The sequence below is a fragment of the Natator depressus genome, chromosome 17, assembly GCF_965152275.1.
Source record: "Natator depressus isolate rNatDep1 chromosome 17, rNatDep2.hap1, whole genome shotgun sequence".
Classification (NCBI taxonomy): Eukaryota; Metazoa; Chordata; order Testudines; family Cheloniidae; genus Natator; species Natator depressus.
The window spans coordinates 19,876,454-19,901,806 of record NC_134250.1 but is presented as its reverse complement, the minus strand read 5'-3'; the positions used below and the strand labels follow the sequence as shown (position 1 = coordinate 19,901,806).

The window sequence follows — 25,353 nt, the reverse complement described above, 5'->3', positions numbered from 1 at the left end:
ATACAATTTCCATATCCAGATGTGGCCCTTGGGCCAAAAAATTTGCCCACCTCTGGACTAAACCAAAGAGGTTCTAAGAGCACTTCATGGAGCTAGGGACATAAAGTGTAATGTCATTTGTAAGCAAGACCCTTATTTGTTACACAGGTTGCACCACAGAAAGACAGGGAATGTGGAGGGAAAGGATGGGGCTTAAAGTTATGAAGTAATTGGAAAAACAATGTAAGATTTCACAAATAAAACAATCAGCTTTTATTGTTGTATTACAAAACACTTTCGATACTGGCAATATTTTACAGTTCATTCTGTTCCTTCTTATAGCCGGCTGAAGAGCTCAGGGGGAGAAAACAGGAGAATGTTGGAAATTAAAGATGAAATTTCAGTGGACTTGCTAAAAAATAATAATAATAAAAAAAAACCAAAACACAAAAAAAAAAAACCCAAAAAACAAAACAAAAAAACTTCCCCAGTCTCTCCCACCAAAATAAAAATCCAATTTCATGTCATTCGCCATCCAAAAGCGGCCATGGGTAAAGCAGCAGGCAAAACTCCGGCAATTTCACTACTGACGGCATCAAAGAGACAACAGAACATTCACAAGGGTCTCTAATATGGCCTGTTGCGCTGGTCATTTCTGAAGTCATTTCTGAAAGAAAAAAATCTGAGAGTCTAGCGAGTCACAGTACAACTCCATCCTTCCCCACACCAACTTGTGCAAATTCCTTCTTTACCCTCCCCTTCTACTGTGAGCATTGCCAACTGCTGATAGCTGACATCTGCCTAGCAGAAATTATTATTAGTGACCTGTGTTTGTATGTCCTTTAGCAAAAGGAATCTACATTACGAACACACAGTTATACTACGAAAAATACATGTGCTTAATACTGTTACTTCATGATCCATGACTCCCCCCGGACTGTTCCAGCCAATCACATGTTCTATTAGTCAAAGAAAAGCCCACACTCCTAAAATCTACATCCCACACGTACTGACAAAGTAGCAAAGATAATGCTTACCTTCCTCCCATTTTACCACCATAGCCACCACCTCGGTCACCCCCTCTGCTACCGCGCCCTCTGTATCCTCTTTCACCTCCAAAACCACCTCTCCCACGAAAGTCTGCAAGGGAGAAATGCAAGATCAAAACCATGTTGTTAAAAGGCCACAAATGTAACTAAAACAGTCAGAAGCAACTCATTACACTTGTGCTGATCTCTTACACACCTCCTCCTGATGGACGTGAATCTTCCGGTCTGGGCTCATTGCACTGATTGCAGGAATTCCTGCGAGCAAAGTTCATATTACCACAGCTCCTGAAAGAGACAAAGATTCCTCAGACGGAGTTTTCTCAACAACTGAATGTACATACATGAAACACTGCTACCAAATTAAAACAACACTTACGGGTTAGGACAAATCCAATCACCATTTTTGGGATCCCCACTTCTACCCTGGAAGCCTCCACCTCTTCCAAATCCACCTCGTGAACCTGTGGACAGAATTATAATTAGAATAAAGCAGGGGAAGTGCTCCTGTAATCTACACACGAAACATTTATTTGCAGACTATCACTGACTTCAGGCCCCAAGTGACAGACTCAGTTTCTTGGTAGAGCAATAAGAGATAGTTGACTTAATCCGCCACCTTCTAAGATTATAGTTTCACTGAATTAGGAACTCTGGAAATGGATGACAGCCTGTAAATAACAACAAAGTGTAATTTACAAACTGATCGTTTTAGAATTTCTTATGAAATGCTAAAATGTAATTAGCCAAAAGAGAAAACATTTAATATTTAAAGGTACTGCAAATGCTCTATAGGAGTTTAAACATCTGTCAAGCCTCTGAACTGCAGGACTCAAGTCTCCCGCAGTTTATGTATTTGGGCAGCTATAGAGCTTCACGTATGAATATGCTTATTTCAGCTCACGCAGAAGGGGAAATATTGTGCAGGAGCAGCACCTGGTGGCCAGAAAAGTCCGCTCCATGTATTTTCTATTTATTCCCTTTTCAGCACTACAAATACTCTACCAGCTGATAGATTTATAGTTAATCAGCTTGAACTCTGTCACACGCATTACTGAAGTTTCACTGAAATTCTAATACACATCCAACTCCAACCACACATGAACAGATCAAGTCACAGAATAAACTAAATATATGCTCTCCCTGACCATGTACACCAGGGTTATTCCAATAAACACACCAGGATTCTGTCCTTGCTTTTGCCATCAGAGTCCTGACCTTTTACACAAAATGGAGTTCTTAAAAATGATCTGTTTATCAGCCACCTAAAATTCTTGGCCTAAAAACTAGTGTTTGTTCACAAGAGTCACAATGTGTAAAACCCTCATGTTAAAGGAAGTGTAGTAAGATCAATATCCAGCAGACTCATTTGATAAGGCTGTACTATGCAAAGGGTCTGGGATTTTCAAAGAGGGCTATGGGAGTTGGGCACCCATCTTCCATTAACTTTGAGCAGGAGTTGGGTGCCCAACTCCCTGCACTCCCTTTGCAAATTCCAGACAATGCATCCTAAGACAATCGCTGAGAACGCAGTGTTGTGTAATTATACACGCGCAGCCTTGAAGTTGCTACTTCACCATTTCTTTATAAGCCAGGATGAGCACTGAACCAGAGAGCATCTCCGCATCCGGAACATTCAGAACTAGTTATAGTCCAGTCCAGAAGAGTGGACTACAGACTTCAGTTTTCCTGAACTCCCACATGCTGGTGCCATCCCTACTAACCCCCTAAGTGCCAGAAATCTCTTCCACTATGACTTCCCAAAGCCCACACTTCATTATTTAACAAATTACTGCCATAAGGTTAGTCCTCTTAATAATAATTAAAAAAAAAAAAAAAAAAGAGAGATATCACAAGCTAAAGCATTTAACAAGCACAAGGAAAGACCCTCTCAGTTTTACTACCACCTCGACGTCCGCTGCCACCGCCACCTGCTCCACCTCCTCTCAGAAATTCAGGCCTCCTGGTTGCAAACGAAACTTTGATAACGTTGCCATGGAATTCCTTTCCTAAAGGGGGACAGAGAAAGAGGAACAACTCACAGGAGCTCAATAATGAACAGCAAGATCCAAAGGGACAGTAACTTGCATTGTTAAATTCAACACCAGCAGTATGAGAAAAAACATCCCGGTAAATCAAAATGCTTTTGAAAATATGAGTTGTAGCATCGTATCACATCAACGCACAGATGGCAAACAGTAAGGAGATACAGATTTGTATTTACATCTGTTCTTGATATAATATGCTATCACAAAGAGATGCGTATTTAAATCAAAGTATGATCTACAAGTTGCAATTTAAATTAAGGTCACATGATGCAACCATGTAACACATTTCTCTGTTATGCTTGACATCAGTATAGCTTATTACAGGGCAGTTTAAATATGTAAGAATCTTGATCCTGCCAATCAGACAGCAAGTTTCCATATCAATATATAGTATGGAACCAATATATCCCCACGTGGGAAAAAGACAGGCACGTGTTTATTATAAGGTTGCAACCAGCATGTATTATAAAAAGTTAAAGTTTTATCACAGGACACTATGGGGCCTATTACGGTTAGGGTGCATCATATAGCAACCATAGTAATATCCTTAAGATCAATCAATTTGAAACATATTAGCAAAAAATAAGGCATTAAAAACAATTTGCTAGTCCATTTCTTTTTGCTTACCATTACATGAACTCCAAGCCTAAGCACATCCCTCGCTCTTTGATGCTTAGGTCTATGTATGCCAAGTGTCAGTGGAAACACAAAGCCATTAGAATGGGGACTAATATTGTTTAAACTTGTTACGATAAAGCAGTATAACTGTCCCTTTTTCTGCAGTGGAACTCTTCAAGACTGACAGAAGCATGTTTTTGGAACCTGCTCCCCCTCTCCATTACAGACAGTTTTCAGAGCTTCAGGGCACAGCCAAAGCTTCTGATCAAGCTTTCAACTGGCTATACGATAATTTCTAGCTATGGGGCAAAATATTGTTTTTTAAAATCTTATTTTGAAGGACTTGTTTTGCTAATATATGGTTTTAATTGTAAGATGCAAGTAACACCCGTTATAAAGCGTTTAAGGAATAATAAGCTAGCACCATACACTGTATGCTCAAATTAGCTATATACATTGGTTACTGCAGTGCCCAAGTTTATGTTCTCACAGATAAATGTTAAAGAAAGCATCCACATGAAGGAAAAATAGGAGCATAAATGAAGGGAAGATGTTACAAAAAGAATCATGATAGGGCTCAATTTAATTTGGTTTGAAGTACTTTTGGAGGCAGTGTGGTCTAATGGACAGGGCAACAAAACTGGAAGCCTGGAGACCTGGGTTCCATTTCCATCTTCCAGGCTGTCTTGCTTTGGACAGATCACTGTTCTGTGCCTCTGCTTCCCCTCCTGCTCTTTGTCCATCTTGTCCATTTAGATTGTCAGTTCTTTAGGGCACAAGACTTCTTTCACTGTGTTTGTAGAGTGTCTACCACAATGAGCTCTTAACCTTGTCTGGGGTTTCTAGGCACTGCCACCAACACCATGATACCTCCCACACCACACATCAGTTTGTATTCTCCTGCTTACTGCGATATTCTAGTTTCATGGGCTGCACATAAAGATGCATGGTCTTGAATCACATCAGAAAAACCCACCCTCACATTAACTAAACTGGATACAGGGACAACTGACATGCAGCCCCATAAATAATGGTTTTCGTCGCAACTAGTACATCAGAGAAAAAAACAGGAGTCTGTTTGAAATGAATTTAAAAAGTGGCATGCAGTCCACATGTAAACATTAATATGCAGTCTCTACTGATTGCTAAGTTTCACGCAGAAAAGGAAGAACAGGCAATCTTACCATCAAACCAGTCAATGGCTGCTTTAGCAGAAGGAGGGTCATCAAAAGATACTGTTGCTTCTCCTTTTGGTTTGCCTGTATCCTTATCTGTATATAGATTTATCATAAGTTTGCCAGTCTTTTTGTTAGTCTGGGGGGGGAAAAAAAGGTGTATTTCCTCAACATTCAGTTAATGGAGAAAACTGCTTGAGCCAGTTAACAGTAAGAGCTATTATAATTAAATTAGTGTTCACAGAGGAGATTCCTGGGGGCTAACTTACAGAAACAAAGTGGTTGATGGAAGAATGCTGACTGCCCTCCAGCTCACAGCATGAACCTTAAAATGAAGTGGCCCCAGGCCTTGTTTGGACATTAGTTGAGGTCAAGTACAGTGAATGAGAGCCCTGATTTGGATTTCTGGGGATAGGAAGAAAAGCCCTGAGTGAGTGGGTCATGGAGCATAATTACTTGTTGAAGCATTTGAGATTTTCTACTGATAGGGACATGTGGTAAGGGAATTGATTAGAGAATTAGGAATAGAAAAGAGAAACGGCAGCTGACATCTGTGCTAGTAAGTTGGTAGGACCAGCAATTTCTTTTTCTGTAAACTGTCATCTGCGACCCAGTAGGATAAAAGAAAGATCTATAATTTCTGGGGAATAAAAGGGAGGAAACATGCTGCTATTCAAGACACTTCCAACATATTCGATCTACAGGTTTCCTAATAAGAAAAGGAGTACTTGTGGCACCTTAGAGACTAACCAATTTATTTGAGCATAAGCTTTCGTGAGCTACAGCTCACTTCATCGGATGCTGTAGCTCACGAAAGCTTATGCTCAAATAAATTGGTTAGTCTCTAAGGTGCCACAAGTCCTCCTTTTCTTTTTGTGAATACAGACTAACACAGCTGCTACTCTGAAAAGGTTTCCGAATGATCTGTCACCACACACACCTTTATAATACCTATTTGCTTGAAATAATCAGCCACTTGATCTGTCGAAACACCTTCTCCAAGTCCTTGCACAAAGATGGTGTTGTTATCAGAGTTGTCAGATTCTGTATCTATTAAAAAAAGTAAGTTTTTTTACCAAATGCTTTTGTACAGATTAGCCAGAAGCAGATGTTACATGCTGCAGCCGTTAAAAATGTTACTTCATCTGAGGTCAGAGAAAACCTCCATCATTTTAGACTCATATGTGTGGTCCTGCAACATCTCCTTGGATACCTGGCGGATTGGGAGCTCTCATATTAAACGAAGGGAGAGAAGTCTGAGGTCGTGCTGTTAGCGCTAACACCAACAGCTTCAGAAGTACAGGAAGATAGCCTTAGGGTGCTACAGTAAGTCACAGAATGATTACATTGACTATCTGACAACTTTTCTCTGCACCTAGGACATTCAAGTAGAGTAGGCCCCAAATGCATAGATTTTAAATAAAAAAGAGGCCTATAAAATTTAACTGAAATACCACGGAAGACACAAAAGCACTGTATCAGCATAAAAGAATCAGAAAAATGAAACCAAAAATAAGTGTGAAACAGATAGTCTACTTTCATATCCAAGACAGAGTGCAAACAGTGAATAGCAATTGTAAAGAGTAATTCAGCTTTTGAAAAGTCCTTCAAGTTTTAGTGAAGGACTATGGTGAAACAAGTATAAAAGTTAAAAGAATGTTGCCAAAATAATCTATATCAGAAACTTATCTATATTCAGCATCTTCAAGGAAAACAAAAACATCATCAGTTACTTGACTCAAGTCGATCCAGAATTCACTAGACAAAACTTGACTTTTACTTGCTGAGCAATGCGTTAAACATTAAAAGAATATGCTTGTATAGTCACATGCACCAGTATTTAACAGAGCTGATCTATCCCAGAAGAAAGCCCACCTGGTTAAACTACATCTGAATCACACAAAAATCCCAGCCACCCCACCTCTTTCCAGGCATGCATTTTGAAGTACATCAAATCATAGAAATGCAAGGTTGCAAGGGACCTAGAAAACTCAACAGGTCCAACCCCCCTGCACTGAGGCAGGACCAAGCAAACCTAGATCATCCTGATAGGTGTTTGTCCAACCTGTTCTTAAAAACCTCCAATGAGGAGGATTCCACAACCTCCCTTGGAAGCCTAATTACCCTAACAGTTAAAAAGTTTTTCCTAATATCTAACCAAAATCTTCCTTGTTGCAAATTAAGCCCATTACTTCTTGTCCTACATTCAGCGAACATGAGCAACAAGTGATTACCATCCTCTTTATAACATCCCTTAACATATTTGAAGACTTAGGTTAAAAAAACTGGGGGGACCTGCTTTCTTCATAGGTCAGATTTCCTAAACTTTTTATTGCTCTCCTCTATTTCCAATTTGTCCATATCTTTCCTAAAGTGTCACCCAGAACTGGACACAGTTCTCCAGCTGAAGCCTCATGAGTGCCAAATAAAGGGAGACAATTACCTCATGTCTTACATTCAGCACGCCTGTTAATATACTCCACAATATTAGCATTTTTCACAACTGTATCACATTGTGAACTCATGTTCAATTTGTGTTCCATTATCATCCCCAGATCCTTTTTAGCAATACTACCACGTAGCCAGTTATTCCCCATTTTGTACTCGCACATTTGATTTTTCCTTCCTAAGTGTAGTACTTTGCACTTGTCTTTATTGAATGTCATCTTGTTGTTTTCAGATCAGTTCTCTAATTGGTCAAGATTCTCCAAAGTGCTTGCATATGTTACAAATGCTATGAAGGATGAAGAGCTGCAATCCACACAATGCTTGTTTTCTTACCAGCATCTGATTTCTGTCCATAATCCCTTTGACCTGTAGAATGGGTAAAAAAAATGAAAGAAAGGCTACTTTAGCAAGGAAAGCCTTTTTAAAAAGCTTGTTAAATAAGATAAGAAGATATTCAAGCTACATATACAATGTATCTAAAATCTAAGTCATTAACCAGAGATCTGGAGAATATTTAGATTAAAATGTTCAATAGCAGGCATCTGCAGAATGTTAACACGTTCTTTAGCTTGCAGTATATGGCATTTGCCACATTAGCATTATGCTGGTGTTTATCTTGCAAATGCTGGTTGTCAGACGACCAAGCAGTTTACCACAATTATTTTGTCACTAGTACCTTTCAAAGCAGCATTTGTAACAAAAAACCCAAAATCCGGTGAAGGTTGTAAATCTCCACAATTTCTTTCATGCAATTTGACAGAGTAGAAATCCAGTTTATTGTTAAAAGATTGACTTTTAAAGCACACAAACACACCAGCCCCAGAAAAACAGAAACGCTAGAATGCTTCTACTGGATAGTAATAAGATATTGGTGGCTTTTAGATTTATACAGAATTTCCACTGAAACATTTTGGATACTTGGCACTTACCACCAAAATTTTTGAAGCCACCACGGTCACCACCACTGCAGAGGAAAAATTGAAGAAATGATTTCTTCCTGAAGTCTCTATGTGCTGAGCCTAAGGCTCAATCTACACTTATCTGATCAAAAGTTATTGTCTAGTGGCTAAAGCTTCACCTCTATGTTTTGCACACTATTTATTTGTGTTCAAAGATTATTCTTTCAGATAGCTAATCTCCTAGGGCACGAATCCCAGAAACTAACCTCCAAAAGAACTGCTGAAACAAAGGTGGGTGTATACACTAATTAAAAAACCCTTTTCCAGCCCACAAGCCAAACGAATGCTATTTAAAACTGGGATTTAAAACAGAGGCATACTTTTTATAAAAATTAGTGGGCTTTACTCCAATATAGCAGCTGCATGGATAGTTAATTACCACTTGTGAACTGAAATTAATTAATCTCTATTCTTATGCATTCAAGTAAATTTGGATAAATTAGTATCACTAAGCACACTCTGAAGTAGGATGTGTGAGGATCTGGGAATCTGTGCAACAATGCACTACTAACATTTGACATTAATGATAAGGTGTGTGTATGAGAATGAGCTTCAATAGCAGAGGTCGTGAACTTTTAATTAATTCATTCTGAAACCTGTGGCACAAAACACAGACCAAGTTAATAGCTTACACACCCAGATTGCCAGGGAACGAGGGGAGTTTAGTTGTTGTGAAGTCCCATTCCAAATTTAATGGAAGTAAAAGCCTGATATCTCCCACACTTGTTCTATTTAATGTGTGGTTCATGGTATTGATATTTCCCACATTTAACATTAACAACTAAATCCAGGTGCAAGGATTAAAACACGCAATATTCAAGGCCTTTAGAAAAAGATCAGCGCATTTTTAAAGTTAACAGCCAAGCCTTTCCAAGTTTACAAGACTGCCTGCTTGTGTGGGAGTGCAGGTTTTCCACAGCAGTTACCAGCAGTAAACTGGAAAGTTCATTTCTCATTGTGGGAACTAAGATAAAGAGAGTACAAGTAAAAATCCTCAAATAGCACTCCTTGCCTAACCCTTGGAGGTTCTGCCCCACAGCTAATTCACCAGCCACTGCAGTAGTTTATGATTAAAATCTGGAGGGACTCCTAATTAACTCCAATCTCTCAACTTGTCAAGGTCCAAGTGTGGGACAAGAGCTCAAAATAAGGGACATTAGTAAAATAGGCTTGTGACGTTGCACCCCATAAGGCTTAATGGAAATATGCTTATGAATGTATATATGACATAACTGGAATATGTTTTATGCTACATATGCCATGTAACATCTCTCTGTAAAGGTTATGATCTACTGAATACATTCCTCCTATTTGTATGCATGTATCATTTTTGTACTTGAAGTTATGAATATTGGCTGTATACTTGCCTGATTTCTAAGTAGCCTTAGTAGAGCATTTGGTCAGCTTCTTGAGAAAGGAATGTGCAAGTTAAATGCCCAATCAAGAACCGCTTAAGCCAACAATGAACTTGAAAACGCCAATCCACATCTGAGCTTTCCCAGGAAGGTGGCTTGGCGGGTAAGAAACTCAGGTCATACGTGTACATGTGACTTGCCCATGTGACACCAAAACTCCATTTTGTAGCTGGATTCTACACAGGTGTATTCACCCACAAAAGAAAGTCTATTTAAGCCCATGGGAGACCCCTCCATTTTGGTCTTCAGCTGGCTAAAGAGATAACCTCTCCACCCCCAAGGATACCTGGAAGAAACTGGAACAAAGACAGTAACTACAGGGAGTGTGAGAGATTGCTGGACCCAGACTAGAAGGAGACTAATCTGTAAAAGGAAGTTTACTGGAATTCCTCTAAGGGTGAGGCTTTTATCTGTATTCAGTTTTCTTAGACATAGATTTGCGTGTTCTATTTTATTTTGCTTGGTAATTCACTTGGTTCTGTCTGTTACTACTTGGAACCATTTAAATCCTACTTTCTGTATTTAATAAAATCACTTTTTACTTATTAATTAACCCAGAGTATGTATTAATACTGGGCCGGGGGAGGGGGGGGGAACGACAGCTGTGCATCTCTCTCTATCAGTGTTATAGAGGGCGAACAATTTATGAGTTTACCTTGTGTAAGCTTTATACAGGGTAAAACGGATTTATTTGGGGTTTGGACCCCATTGGGAGTTGAGATCTGAGTGTTAAAGACAGGAACACTTCTTAAGTTGCTTTCAGTTAAGTCTGCAGCTTTGGGGCACATGGTTCAGACCCTGGGTCTGTGCTGGAGCAGACTGGTGTGTCCGGCTCAACAAGACAGGGTGTTGGAGTCCCAAGCTGGCAGGGAAAGCAGGGGGCAAAAGTAGTCTTGGCACATCAGTTGGCAGCCCCCAGGGGGTTTCTGTGATCCAACCCGTCACAAGGCTATGAAGCATCAATATGGGATTCATTTCTTTAGGATACTGTATATACATTTTCTGTTACAACAAATGTGAAGTCATGAATGCAAGATGTAATTTACAATTTTAAAAAGTCAAAAGTTTTCTGTGAGGTGACGGTAAGTCTGTCTAAAACAAGGGCCAGGATTTCATTAATCATTATGTAAGCTAGCTTTAAAGACTTATTACCATACAAGGAAAACAGCTGTTATATCATGACAAAACCTTGCAGCAACTGCTGTTATATTTACATTCATGGAATACTACCTTCAGCTAGGATCTATTTTCATGAACTTGCTGTTGACTTTCAAATGTTATATATACACACAAAGTTATTTGAAACACTAAATGGCAGACATTCATATGCAATTATATTCAGCTGCATGAAAGATAAAAATGTATGGGTTCCAAACACTATTTACAGTAGCCTCTGCTAAAGGATGGATAATTTTAAAGACTGATGATAAAACAAGAATGGTGATCACAAAAATTCTATTGCAAACACACTTCTGCCACCCACAATTCACTTCAATCCCCTAAGAACCGACCAACAGGTTTCCTCGTACCCTTCTTATTAAATGTCAGTTAAAAACTTTGCCCCATTGGCATATTAGCTCAGAACTAGGTACACTGATTTACAGTGAATGAATCAGTCACGCAAATTTTGTCTTCAAGATTTCAAACTCTGGATTCCTTCCCCAGTTCACCAGGACTGCACGATTCAGAACGTGCATTTTTTCTGGTTTGTAAATATACAACATGAAAGATGTAGATAGAGAAATAAGACACTTATTTACAGTAAACAATCAGGATGTTATGGAAAATGAATACCGTGAGTAGAAAATGTATGCCCCAGAATTCAAGAAGGTGACTGAGCTGGATATATAATGCCTGAAGCCACAGGCTGAAAGCATTACTACCCAACAGAGATCACTTTTTGCAACTTATAGACTGTTTATATTTTTACTATACACCTCTATCCCAATATAACATGACCCGATAGAACATGGGTTCGTATACAACGCAGTAAAGCTCCGACACACTGCTCTGAGCAGCGTGTTAAGGATGCCGAGCCGGGGCCGAGCGGTTGGATAAGGGGCAGAGGGTCTCGGGGCGGTCAGGGGCTCCCCCCCCCCCGCAGGGTCTGGGAGTCAGAAGCTGTGGGGGGGCCCTTTTGGGGGCCCCGCAGTCCCAGAGTGGCCCAGGGGATTTTGGGGGGCTGGGAGCAGCCCGCTCAGCTTTCCTTGCCCCAGCCCCAGCCATGTCACTTGGGGGTGGGGGCTTGGGGGAAGGGATCCCCCCTGACACTCACCGGCAGAAGCGGAGCAGCCCGGCCCCAGCCCGCTCCACTCCACCAGCTCCCAGCCACGGCGCTCTGCTTCCTGCCGCAGGTGAGTGCGAGACCTTTCCCCAACCCCCCGTGACACGGCTGGGGCCAGAGCAAAGAAAGTGGAGCGGACTGTGGCCGCGTCACTCTGCTTCCCGCCGCTGGTGAGTGCGGAGGGCGTCCTTTCCCCAACCTCCCCACACTCACCGGTGGCAGGAAGCGGAGCGCCGTGGCTGGGAGGTGGCGGAGTGGAGTGGCCAGGGGCCACGTTGCTCCACTTCCCACCACTGCCAGTAAGTGCCTGTCAGGGGGCGGGGGGGTGTGGCTAGAGGTCGGAGCAGTCAGGGGACAGGGAGCCGGGGGGTTGGGTGGGGGTGGGGTCCTTTGGGTGATTAGGGACAGGGGTCTCTGGAGGGGACAGTCAGGGAACAAGGAACCGCGCGGGGGGGGGGGGGGGGGCGCAAAGCAAGTGCGATATAACACGGTCTCACCTATAACGTGGTAAGATTTTTTGGTCTCCCGAGGACCGCGTTATATTGCGGTAGAGGTGTATTCTGTAAAAGTGTATTGTTGTCCTAATGTGCTTCAGTGTTGGTTATTCTCCGCTATGTCTCATGTGACCAACTGAACTAATGTATCTGTATTAGTTAGATGGCAGACCTCTTGGATGAATGTAAGTGACAGATTTTCCTCTTTCACATGTACTTTAGTATTACATTTTCCCCTGAGATTGTTGCAAATAGCTGCTGGGGACCCAGGGACTTAAACATCTTATTTCTCACCTTCCCAACATGAGTTTAGGTTTCTTAAGAAAGAGAAGAGGTGCATGGATATGGATCCAAAATGCTGCACTAAGTGAGGGAAAAGTCACATAGACCTGTTTGCTCTAAACAGCTGATGCTGCGCAGCCTCACATTTACCATGAAGACCTAGTTAAGAAGACAGTCTCAGCAACTGGACTGTTTGGCAATACATGGATGCAACAGAATACACACCCCTGTCCTGGGATGTGTGTAACATAACTAGTATCACACTGTATACTGCCTTTTAGAAGCTTTATATATAGACTGAATATGACAGATAATCAGCTTGAGTTCCGGTTTTTAAAACGTCCTTTAATCAGTCAGAAAACTAGCAAAAAATTCAGCCATATCACCAATGCAAAAAATTGAATTCTAGGCAGCCAAAGTGAATCCTAATCACCATTCACAAAAATTAACCCTAATGCCACAAAAATGCTGTCATTAGATTTTTCTTGTAAGCTGGTATCCACCCATTTTCATTTATTTTCAAACCTATTGGCACAGTCTGGTGTGACATTGCACTCCATACGTTTTATGGAAATATGCTTATGAATGTGAATATGATTTAACTGGAATATGCTTTATGCAAAAGGTCTCTTGTAAGGTATCATAATGAAGGTTATAAACTACTAAATATATTCCTCCTATTTGTATGCATGTATCATTCTTGTATCTGAAGCTAGAAATATGAAGTATAAGTCTGAGGTCCTACTGTAATTATGCAAAGTGTGGGCCATTAATGGTGGTTTAGAACCTTGATGGCTCACATTGACTAAGGACAATTGGTTGTAAATGGTTTATTTATCTGCAAACCTTCCTGTGTACGAGTGGGCCAACCAAGGAAGAATAGAGACTAGGGGTCTTACAGTGACATGTGACCATGTCACCTGATAATGAAATCCATCTTAAATCTGGTACTTTTCCATTTACAAGGAGGGGCAGTAGAGTCATGGAGCCGGGCTCATACTCAGAAGGGGCCCTGGCCTGCTCTGCTTGCACTGTGCCCTGAGCCCCCGGGTCTGGGGCAGGCGGGATGCTCTGGCCATAGGGAATCCGGGGGGTGGAGGGGGAGGTATTCTGGTGTTCAGCAGTGGGGCTGCGTGGCATGGCATGGGCCCACCACCGAGGGGAAGGGGGCATGCTGGCAGCACAGGGCCAGGTGCGCCACTGTGCATCTGGCAACTGCCTGTTTGTAAATAGTGCCCTCGCACTGGGCTGGGCGGAGTGGGGCTGCCCTGACATGCCATGCCCCATTGCCGCTTGCTGGCCCCTCGCTCTGGGGACCAACCCTCTCCTCCCCCCGCCCCCAAGGGGGGCCCACAAATATGTTTGGCACAGGGCCCACAAAAGGTTAATCCGCCCCTGAGAGGGGTGGAGACCCAGAGAGAAAAGATTCCCGCCTTGTGACAGAGCTATAAAAGGGGGTGGAGCAGGCTGCCAGTCATGAGAAAACCCCTACTTACCACCTGAAATGTCTGCTGGAACTAACATCGACTGTACCAGGTGAAAGGACTGGGCCCAAACTAGGAAGGAGTATAGTCTGTGAAAGAAGCTTATTGGAACATCTTTGAGGGTGAGATATTACCTGTAATCAGTTTCTTAATGTATTAGGCTTAGACTTGTGTGTTTTGTTTTATTTTCTCTTCGTGACTTACTTTGGTCTGTTATTACTTGAAACCATTTAAATCCTATTTTTTATACTTAATATCACTTTTGTTTATTAATAAACCCAAAGTAAGTGATTAATGCTGGGGGAGCAAACAGCTGTGCATCTCTCTCTATCAGTGACAGAGGGTGAACAATTTATGCATTTACCCCATATAAGCTTTATACAGAGTAAAACAGATTTATTTGGGGTTTGGAACCCATTGGGAACTGGGGTCTGGGTGCTAGAGATGTTTTCAGTTAAGTCTGCAGCTTTGGGGGCGTGGCCCAGACCCTGGGTCTGTGTTGCAGCAGGCTAGTGTGTCTGGCTCAACAAGGCAGGGTTCTGGATGTCCCAGGCTGGCAGGGAAACCGGGCTCAGAGGTAATTTCAGCACGTCAGGTGACAGTCCCAAGGGGGTCTCTGTGACCAAACCTGTCACATCAGGAATAACAGCTGCTAGAATCTTAGGAATACAGGTATCACCAGTGTTCCCAAGATCATGGTTGAAGCAAGCAGCATCTTTCAGCTAAAATTCTTCAGATAGCTTTACTACTCCCTTTTTATCAATGATGCATACTTGTATTGTCTTTAGAGGGCTTCAAGCCATAAATGTTCCTTTCAAAGAGAAAAAAGCTGCAGATATTGGAACAAGTGCATTAAAAGCCAAAGGCCAAATTCTTCCCTCCAATATGCACCTAGACTTCTCATTGGGCACAATGGGAGTTACATGCAAGGACATAGCTTTCTAAATATAACTGAAATGAGAACTGACTATTTAGCACAGCACTAAAGACACAGATTCTGCTAACTATGGATTTTACTTCTATCAAAGTATTAAATTTATGCTAGTATAAAGAAACACAGCTGCAGGAAGTGACCTACTTGGAAGTGTAATGGGGATACAAAGAGATGAGAAATCACTATTGTTATCTAATGAAGTTCCATACAAACAGTTATTTGTTCACTGAACTCCATAAACCTGTTTATTTTCTTCCAAACTCTGTAAAGCCTGAACATGAACGTACAGAAACCTAATAACGTAATATTAATTCTAAACACAGATGGCATGATAATACAAGCCACTTTGGCTGTACGACAATTTCTTGGTATTAGATTAGGCTCAGTCCCCACACAAAGGAACTAAACATAACAAATAAGCAGCAATGCATAATTTTCACTTGTAATATAATAAAGTTAAAATCAGGTTTAGATTTAATCACACACAACCAAGAAAATCCTATGTTTAGCAGTGTGATAACTCAATGACCGAGTGGAACAAATTCTGTTTTACGTTGCACAAGAAGCTGCATGGGTGTAGCCCAATTTTCAGTGTAATCTGAAGGCAGAACTTCACCCATTGAGTCCACAGATTCTGATATAAGGGGACAGAACAATTATGGTTGCTCCATTGACACTGCACTAATTGAGTGACTTTTTCTGGATTTTAGGTACCCCCCCCCCCCACACACACACACACTTCCATAGCACCTTTCATCTAATGGGCTCGAGACATTTTGCAGAAAAGGATTAAGTACCACAACAACCTGAGAGACACATTCTCTATTTTCCAGAGAGGAAAAGTGATTTGCTCAAAGAAGAAAAACAAGCTGGAGGCAGAGCCAAAAACAGAACTCAGGACTCCTCAGTCCTAGTGCTGTGTTCTAACCGTAAGAGTACAGAATGGGTGGAGGGGAGGGGAAAGGGCATATAGAACAGTTACTACGTAAGTGCCAGCATGACCTCTCCCTAAAATCAGTGCATCTCAAGCGATAGGTGATGGTTTTGTTTGGTTTCAGTTGTAAACTTTTTTTTTTTTAATGGTTTTATAGTATAGATTTAACATTTGTTCTTAGCTAAAGTCTGGCACAAAGGATCTGAGCAGTCTATTTTAAAAAACAACAAAAATGGAAGTTTGGATGGATTGTTATTTTGCATCTAGAGTTCCAAGAGATCCAGCTCAAAACCATTTTTAAAAATAAAAAAAGCAATTATCAGACCACTGGTTACTAACCACGATGCAAGCATTTGGGGCAGAAGTTAACTACTGGATTTGAGCAGCAATTTTCATATAAAGCTCTTTCCCCCAAAGCTGCTTGACTCTGCACATGCACAGGAAGTGAACTGAATGCTGTAGGCATTAAGTAAGGTACATTTTTGGGAATCCCTGCACATTATCTTGAAAGCAACTAATTCATTCATTAAGTGTCAGGACAATATTACACATTTTAAGAAGCATCTATATTTTCAGCTACTTTTGTCCAAAATGCTTATGGAAACAATACATATATTCGTTTTGTCCCACACAAAAGCCTGGAATCACACAAATACAGATGACTCCACACCTAGCAATCCTCCGTTGTTAAAAAAAATGCTAGCAAAGAATGTCAGGACAGTGCCAGCAAAGGCACTAACTGTTGCTGGCATTTTAACGACTCTGTTGCTCATCATGGCTCACAGTAGGGTTAGACTAAGTCAGGGGTAGTCAACGGGTGGACCATGGGCCAAAGCTGGACCGCAAGACCCCTTTGAACAGACCCCAAAATCTTTTTGTTTATTTATCATTATTACTTTATTATTTTCTCTGAAGTCTGGACCTTGACTATATCCTGACCGAAAAATTCGGACCTGGACTAAGTGGTAAGAACACCCGTGGCTGGACCACCCGCCTGTCACTGTTACCATCAGGGGAGCTAGAAGATCTTTATGAACAGCTAATATGCAAAGGACATTCATCCATTGTAGTCTCAGATTAGCTAATGATTTCATGCAACATCCAGGAAAAGTGCAAAGGCGGCACTTCAGACAAACGTTACAGCATCTTTAAAGAAACATTTAAATTTTTAAGCTGGAAATGTTTAGTGCAACCTAAAGGCTGGTCTAACTTTTTTTTAGACCACTAACTGCAAATGTTTAAACCTATATAGTTATATCAGTACAAAAACTGTGTTTAGACAAGCCTTTAGAGTTAAATACTTCCTGATATTACTGGAAATATCACATTTAAGTGTTACCATGCAAAAACACTATTGCAGTCAAACACTGTGTAACAAATAACCATCAGAAGTAGCCTCAGCATATGTGCACAAGTTGCTTTTAGGTTTGGGCTGATTTTGGGGGGGGGGGGGGGCAAATATTGTTCTCAGGACTAAAAGCAGGGATCTGTTACCTTATTAAAGTTGTTCTCCTTCCACCACATTATTTTGTGATTGCAAACAACTCAAGCTTTTGTTAGAACTTGGTCAAGAAGCGTTTGAATGTGGAGTAAAAACTGACTTTTTAGGAGTAGAAACCTTAATCAAAATAGAAGACAACTGTATCTAGGCTGAAAAATTCTAGGACATATTTTAGTTTGAGTCATTAAGCTTAAACACCATTGCTGTGCTGTGCTGAACAGAGGAAAACAGAATCATTAAAAATGGCTCCATTCCCCTCCCACTAATACATTCCTTCACATTTTTCAACCCCCATCCACACTCTTTTCCTTTCCTGGAAGTGGATGTCAAGCAATGGGATCAACTATATTTACATGCCAACATGATTATTTACACATCTGTTGAAACAACAGTAATGCGGGAGTGATTTATTTATTTTCCTGGCTTCTGTTCCACCACCTTGCAAAACACACCAAGTTTGTTTTGAATGGACATTGTCCACCAGTTGTATGTCTTTTGACGCTTACTTTAAAATTTCTTCACTAAAAGAGGCTCAACGACAAAGACAAAAAAATCTGGTTTTATCACGGGAGTTATAGAGACCCTTACCCACAATGAAGCAGCTACAATATTCTTAAAAACCTCAATTCTAACTGAAATTGAACATCTGAAGAGGGTTTGCTGCCTGTGAAGCTTACACTATACAAAAGCTGCCAATTATGAAGGAGCACAGAGTTCACTCACTTCTAAGATCCATCTAAAATGAGTTTCTAGTAACTTTGATACCATATACCAAGTCAAAATATTCAAGATCCATATACGCTATCGAACTGGTTACAAAGAAGAATAATGTAGGACCAACCTAGTTAGAACATGATTTGGACATTCCTATATGGATGGGATCAGAGTAAACCATGTTATAACCAGGTTAAATAACATGATCTCATTTTTATTTCAACTATGAGAAACACTGAATCATTTTCATAATATAAAAGTGAGCACTAACAGTCTAATATTACAAGAGAATCTATGGAAAGCATTCTACAAAATATCCATTCAGAGAAATACCATATTTGCATGTGAAAGGCAGTCCTACAATATTATGAGACATGCAAAGGAGTACTTGTGGCACCTCACTTCATCGGAGTGAGCTGTAGCTCACGAAAGCTTACGCTCAAATAAATTGGTTAGTCTCTAAGGTGCCACAAGTACTCCTTTTCTTTTTGCGAATACAGACTAACACGGCTGTTACTCTGAAACCTGTCACTATGAGACATGGTTATTTTACTTAAACCTCGACGGCTCCCCACAAACAATAGGATATCTACTTCTCATTCCACCTCAGCAGATCTAGCACTAACCCAAAGCAGCCCCATGTGGCAGTGGAATGGTGGTGTTAATAAACAACAGTTCATGGGTTGCTGGTAGCTTTAATTTCTATTTGACATTGTCTTGCTTTACATCCGTAGAATTGCAACTCAGAACTGTAGGTAGCAGGTATAAATTAACAGCTTCTTTGCATCTTTGCTAACTTTATATGTAGTTTGGGCAGTTTAAATGGATTTTAAAACAAAGGCCCCCAATCCCGCAAACTCATGCACGTGCATGAACGCTATACATATATACAGTTAAGCATGTTCATAAGTCTGTCTTTGTAGGATCAAGGCCTAAGTCAGCTGTAGAAACATTTACAGTAAGTATAAAAACCTGACATCTAGTAAAGGCAAATAAACTGAATTAGAAGGCCATCATCGTTTTAGTTTGATAGCTAAAACAGTGACAGAAAAACGTAGCTAAGCTGTTGAATTCCTTCAGGTTCATGTTTGTTTATTCAGTCACTACTTCAGAGGAAATACTGGGGGGAAAAAAGTAGTCAAGATAGAGTAATCTGAGTCTTTCTGCTTTATTAAAGACATTAGCCAAACCTTGCATATCATCTGTAATAATACTGGCCTTCTTTGTAAAGCACACTGAAATCTATTGATATAAAGCACTCTAAGACTTGGTGATATTACTGTAATAAGTCACCATATATGGCAAATGCTTTCCTGCCAGAGGGTTATCTGCCATTAGGCTGCAAAACCTTGGCTCTAAATTCTATTTTTGAGCCTCTCTCTCTCTTTTTTTTTTTTTTAAAGGCATCTAGAAAGAATCTTGGTTTATAGCATGTAAAATACTTGATGTCAAAGAGTGGTCTCTTTGAGAAGCCTTGTATCACAGCCATTAGATATAAAATGTAGCCAAGTGTCTTTATGATCATCACTTTAAGTCTTGTCCTATTCCAATATAAGTAATGTTCCCTGGGCTAAATCTTTAGTATTTCAGTGCAGGCTGATCAGTGTAATTTTAGGAAGCAACAACCTTCTGTTTTCTGTGCTCAAAGATCTGAATTGTGTTATCTTAAACGCTGAAACCAAAGCAACTAAATAGCAAGATATTACAAATACATTTGCAGGTATTGGGATTAGATCACTTACGTTAATCCAGACATATGACCTCTTCCATCCATTTCATATCCCCCTCTACCTCCTCCCTGTGAACCGCCGTATCCTCTATTATCTTCTCCATACCTACTCTTTTCACGTCGACCATCTAGAGAACCACAAAGTATGTGTAAATTGAATGGCAAGTTTATACTAAACCCATTTCTTAAATTTTCCAGTTAAAAAATAAATAAGACTTTCGTGTTTTAAGCTCTTTTCTTGCATCTGTTCCACACAATCACAAGGCCTAAATCAAGTTCTGATTTATCTCCCTAGAGTACTATGGGACGTGATATTCCTTAGAATGTGGATGCCACCATATTCTGGTACATCACATTTTGCAGAAAATAAATCCATAGCGCCTAAAATCCCAGCTGAGTTTCTCCTACCCTGAAAAAGACAGACATGTAAATAGTTCGGTTAAAGGCTATGTTTTAATCTTCACATCACTTGTTTGTCAAGACAGAAGCTCAGACATTGGTGCTGTGATAGATAAGTAAAGCAGATCAGACCACTGTCCAGGGAGGTAAAGACAGATTCCAAGGTGCCTAGTGCCTGTGCATATGGAGATATTTCTTCCCTCCACTTCCCACTAACCCTCCAATACAGGCAGGCAAATAAGACCACAAAGCCCTGGAATATGGAACCAGCGATAGTCAGCTCTGGCCCTGCAGCTTCCACAATACCACTGAAGGAGAGAGAAAGCCTTTCCCCCCCATCAAGTCTCTCACTTTTTCTGCCTTTACTCCACCTGCAGCTGCAAAGTCTCTTATTCTCCTCCTCCCCCCATGCTGCTTCAGACTCACCATCTTGCTTCACTCCCCACTTGTATCTAGTCTGGAAAAGAGCGTAGTAAAGAAGAGAACCTGCCACCAGGGCAGAAGGATGTAACTAAGCTGCTGCAAGCTGATGGGAGAAAGTAAACAGAGGGAGCAAAAGCCTCAGGAAACTACAGGCTCCTTTTCCTTAGCAGCTTTGACAAAGTGGCAGAACTTGAACAGGAAGCTTCCTTCTCATAGATTCTGCCCACAGGACGCAGCTCCCTTTCGGAGCCCCTCTCTTCTTTTCAAACATATTTTAAGGAGAGGAGGGACAACAAACATTCTTTACATGCAGGGAAAGTAATTTCATCTGCCTGTCAACTTCCTGTACAGAGCTTTGATCTCCCATGCACGCAGCCAGACCTCCACATCCAGCCAGTCTTAACAAAGAAGTGACACAGGGCAGCAAATTTGCAATATCTCTAAATATCTTCATTTTTCCCCCTCAAAAGGCAACTGTGCTCCTAGACATTGGAAAGGATGGAAAGCCTTTCTGGTGGGACTCACCCTTTATAGGCATTCACTTCCCTCCCTCCTCTTAAAAATATAAACACTCCAAATGAAAGAAACATCAAGGGGGCTGAAAAAGGGCATGCCAATCACTTGATATTGTTTAATTTAACTAAGGCAGCTGCAGGCTTGGGATGAAGATTCTTATAACATTAGTGTTGATCAGGGCACCCACCCTCAAATCTAAAGTGAAAACCTTTCTTCCCACACATAAGGAAGAAAAAGGTGAAAAAAGTTTCAGGGATCAGAAAACTCACGCATAGATGCGGACACAATTTTTGACCCCACCAAGTAGTTAGTAAGAGTTCTCCATCTCCATCATTCTACAAGAAACACTCACCAAATTGGAGAAAAAGACTTACACTGCTTTCCATCTCCCCCAAATAATAATCTGTATGCAGAAACCCAAAACGTTTCATATCACAAAACAGAACGAAGTTCTTCAATTTAACTTGGCTAAAGATTGCTATACTCGTTCTGCATGCTCTACCTTGCATGTTGTGACTGTAGCTTTCCTTTTGCTGTGATTGATAGGATTTCTGATGCTGACCATATGAACCTTGTTGCTGATCATAGCTTGACTGCTGGTCACAGTCTGACTGTTGGTCATACGATTCTTGCTGCTGACCATAGCTCGACTGCTGGTCATAGCTTGACTTGGGTTCATATGAAGAGGCTCTTCCACTGAAAATAAAGAGGAATAATAATTTAATTATTAGACAGTAAACAGAGTTTATATTCCCAGTATAGAGAGAGCAGAATAATGGCTAAAAATGCATAATGATTCTGATCAGACTTCCTAGTCTTGATTTCCTTCAGGACTCAAAAACAAAATACAAACCCACAAAACCACCACCTTTATTTATACAGAAATACCACGCTGTTTGACTTGGCTAGGTGTGGCTTCAGATGCAGGGGAGCAGAAACGCGTGTATTATCACATCATCTGTTTAACAGCAGAAACAAACCAACAGAAAATGCTATTAACACCATAGGAAACATGGGTTTTGTTTTATTATTTTCTATTCATGACTTTAGCAATCATAGTGAAAATCCAGACAGCGAATGCAAGGACTGTTCCGCCTGGTTTACACCTACTTCCACCAAGATCCTGGACCACAATCAGCCTCAGAGTAACTCCATCAAAATCAAAAGAGTTACACAGAGGATGAATTTGGTCCTCCGTGCTATTGAATCCAGATGCTTTCCCAAAGAAAGACAAAGTAAATTATATCAAATATGAAGTTCTAGCTATAAATTTCCCAAACTCTGAAAAGTCATTCTTCCAGAAAACATCTGGGTACAAATGGGCAACCAATTTTATAAGATACCTGGGGATTCAAATCTCAAACACCCTAGAAGAACTCGACATTTAAATGTAAAACCACTATTTCAGCAAATGAAAAGATCTGGAGTACTGGGGGCAGTATACAATTTCTTAGCTGGGGAGAAGAGCCACAGTCAAAATGAGTATTTTGCCAAGGGATCTCTTTCTTCTTTCAAAATCTTCTTGTAGTCATTCCAGATAAAACTGTAGCAGAAATACCATGGATGATGTTAGAATTTATACGGAATAAGAAAAGACCAAGAGTGAGTGCAGATACCGTGTACAGATCCATTAAGCAGCCAGCTCAAAGCAGTAGCAGATTAGAGGTGCTCTAACCCAGCCAACAGTGGGTCTTTACTGAAGAAAAAAAATTGTGGCAGTGTAAATACTGCTAGGCTACCATGGATTAATAAAAAATTCACACCCTCCAGAAATGTACACATATCCTTTAGCAAAGGCTACTCTACGAGTTTGGGATAAAACTAGAGAGAAGTTCTTTTCCCTTGCCAACTACACCAATTACAAATAATCCAGCTCTTAACCCACATCATGAACCAGAGAAGTTTAAAGACTGGGACTATTCAGTACAGAAAACAGCACATTTGTCCAGTTTTTTTGGAAAATTTATATTTGACAGACATGCCTGATTACACATTTAAACAATCACTTTAATAAAAAAATAATCACTAGAAACAACACGTTCAAGCAGGCTTGAATGGTGTTATGATGCTCACTGTAATATGGCAACACCCTGGTAACCAGAGAGCTCTAAGGAGTATATTATTTGTATAGTGTCTCCTTAAACAAAAGGTCAGCTTTAATGGTTTTGTTTCTGATATTTACATGTGAAAGATTTGTAAACCTGTTAAAACTTCCAAAATAAACAAACAGTAGTTAAACCACAACAAAAAGATGGTCTTTATCCACTTCATGATTGCTAAAGCTTCCTGCTGTTGAGACAAACATCAGACCCCTACTGCAGTCTGCTTTCCCTCCCTTATTCCTAAATCAAGCCGCCTGAACAGGGAAAAACAGCAGGCAATTGGTATTTAAAGTCTTCAGTTGTCAAATATCTAGACTGTCCTACAGTGTCCTGGCACTGAATTGGTTTACATACAATTCTGTAGAGTCAAGCATTTGTATCTGTGACTATAAGATTAGTGACACCTTCCAGCTCCTCTCCAGAGGAGTCGTGCAAAGTATCTTACAGTGAAAGTAGGCGGCCCTTAAGAAAGTCAAATACCTCAAATGTCTATTGATGTTCTATTTAGAGTATTTAGATCATATTGTATTGGTAAATAATCTTTAGTTTAAATTAAACACTATCCATGGTGTCAACAATATAAGCAATAAGGAAGCCACAAATATCAGGACAGAGAATTGTTAGAAGAACAGACAATTGCTAGTATGACTGTTTAACCCATTTATCAGAAAATTACATTTCCATTTAAAAGCTTCCAGAGCTGAGAGTTGGAGGATGTTCTTAAAGGCTGCTCTAATAAGTTTCCAAATATAGCTACTTAACAAGGTATCTCTGGCAGACAGTGCTTGAAACTTACATGGTTAACTTTATTTCCTTACCCTCCAGATGATTCTTTTTGTTGCTCCTGATTGCCATAAGACTGTTGGCCATATGAGCTCTGATTCTTATTTTCATAACCAGATCCTCCGCCATATCCTTGTTGTGAAGTTTGTCCATAACCTGAAAATTGAACAGGAGAATTTTTTACGTAATCAAACCATGAATATTTACTAGACAGTAAATTCAGCAAGCTAGCCAACCTGTTTGACTTTGTCCATAGTTTCCTTGATAACTTCCATAGTTCTGTCCATAAGAGGAACTCTCCCCACTCTGCCCATAGCCAGAATAACCCTGTAGTTTAGAGAAAGATTTCAAGCAGAGGTCAGATCCACTAGAGGAAATAATGTCTTTCCTTGTCTAGACCGGGGGCCTGCATCAGTGCAGCTATTCCACTGATGTCTGCATTAAGAAATAGCCCAATTTCAGTCAAGTCAACCCAACAATCATCTCTTACTCAGGAAAAAAAAAAAAAAAATTGAGAAGCACAAATTGTATTTCAACCTACCTGTGGTGCTTGTCCATAATTTTGATTGCCTTGACTGCCATATGATGAATAGCTGTAAAATATAGAATTTTTCAAGTAAACTTGTATCAAGTATTAGATAAAATAAAATACACAGTATAAGGAAAAGTATATAGTAAACTATGCTACGTAAACTGCAAGTTTCTTGTACTTACTGTGATTTGGGAATATTTCTAATTTAAGTATTTGTCTTTTATGTATTTAACCTATGTGCCTATAGTGATAAGCAGATTAGAAATGCAGAGATAAAATAATGGATGACTAAGATGAAAGATTTGGTAGACAAAAGCTGGAGAATTTAAACTCAGATTCTGTTGCAAGTATAGATTTTAGGGTATAGGAGCTGAGCCTTATTGTAATTTTCCAGAATATCCTATAATGAAAATGAATCTTATATGAATCCAAATTATTCAAAATTAAAGAACACTTAAAAAGGTCAAATACAAAAACACAAAAAGCATACTAACAGATTTTAAGTCAGCTGCCTTTTAATCAATTACTATTCCTCTGATAATTTGCTGAGGAGT

At 40.2% G+C, this 25,353-nt stretch overlaps 1 protein-coding gene across 2 annotated transcripts in view; it reads right to left on the bottom strand.

The window, feature by feature from the left end:
• Positions 1 to 264: 264 nt before the first annotated feature.
• The window catches only part of TAF15 (TATA-box binding protein associated factor 15), a 33,470-nt gene continuing 8,381 nt past the window's right edge, over positions 265 to 25,353 (bottom strand). Inside the window, exons 3-16 of one of the 2 annotated variants that reach the window (XM_074974567.1) lie at positions 24,809 to 24,860; positions 24,504 to 24,594; positions 24,303 to 24,423; positions 21,885 to 22,078; positions 20,058 to 20,172; positions 8,244 to 8,278; positions 7,648 to 7,680; positions 5,807 to 5,916; positions 4,876 to 5,005; positions 2,930 to 3,034; positions 1,405 to 1,489; positions 1,225 to 1,313; positions 1,017 to 1,119; positions 265 to 646 (exon numbers count right to left, since the gene is read on the bottom strand). In XM_074974567.1, coding sequence (XP_074830668.1) covers positions 607 to 646; positions 1,017 to 1,119; positions 1,225 to 1,313; positions 1,405 to 1,489; positions 2,930 to 3,034; positions 4,876 to 5,005; positions 5,807 to 5,916; positions 7,648 to 7,680; positions 8,244 to 8,278; positions 20,058 to 20,172; positions 21,885 to 22,078; positions 24,303 to 24,423; positions 24,504 to 24,594; positions 24,809 to 24,860 — 1,303 coding nt within the window. In that variant the 3' untranslated portion in view covers positions 265 to 606. The remainder of the gene's footprint in view (positions 647 to 1,016; positions 1,120 to 1,224; positions 1,314 to 1,404; positions 1,490 to 2,929; positions 3,035 to 4,875; positions 5,006 to 5,806; positions 5,917 to 7,647; positions 7,681 to 8,243; positions 8,279 to 20,057; positions 20,173 to 21,884; positions 22,079 to 24,302; positions 24,424 to 24,503; positions 24,595 to 24,808; positions 24,861 to 25,353) is intronic. The other variant, XM_074974568.1, reaches the window with a different exon arrangement.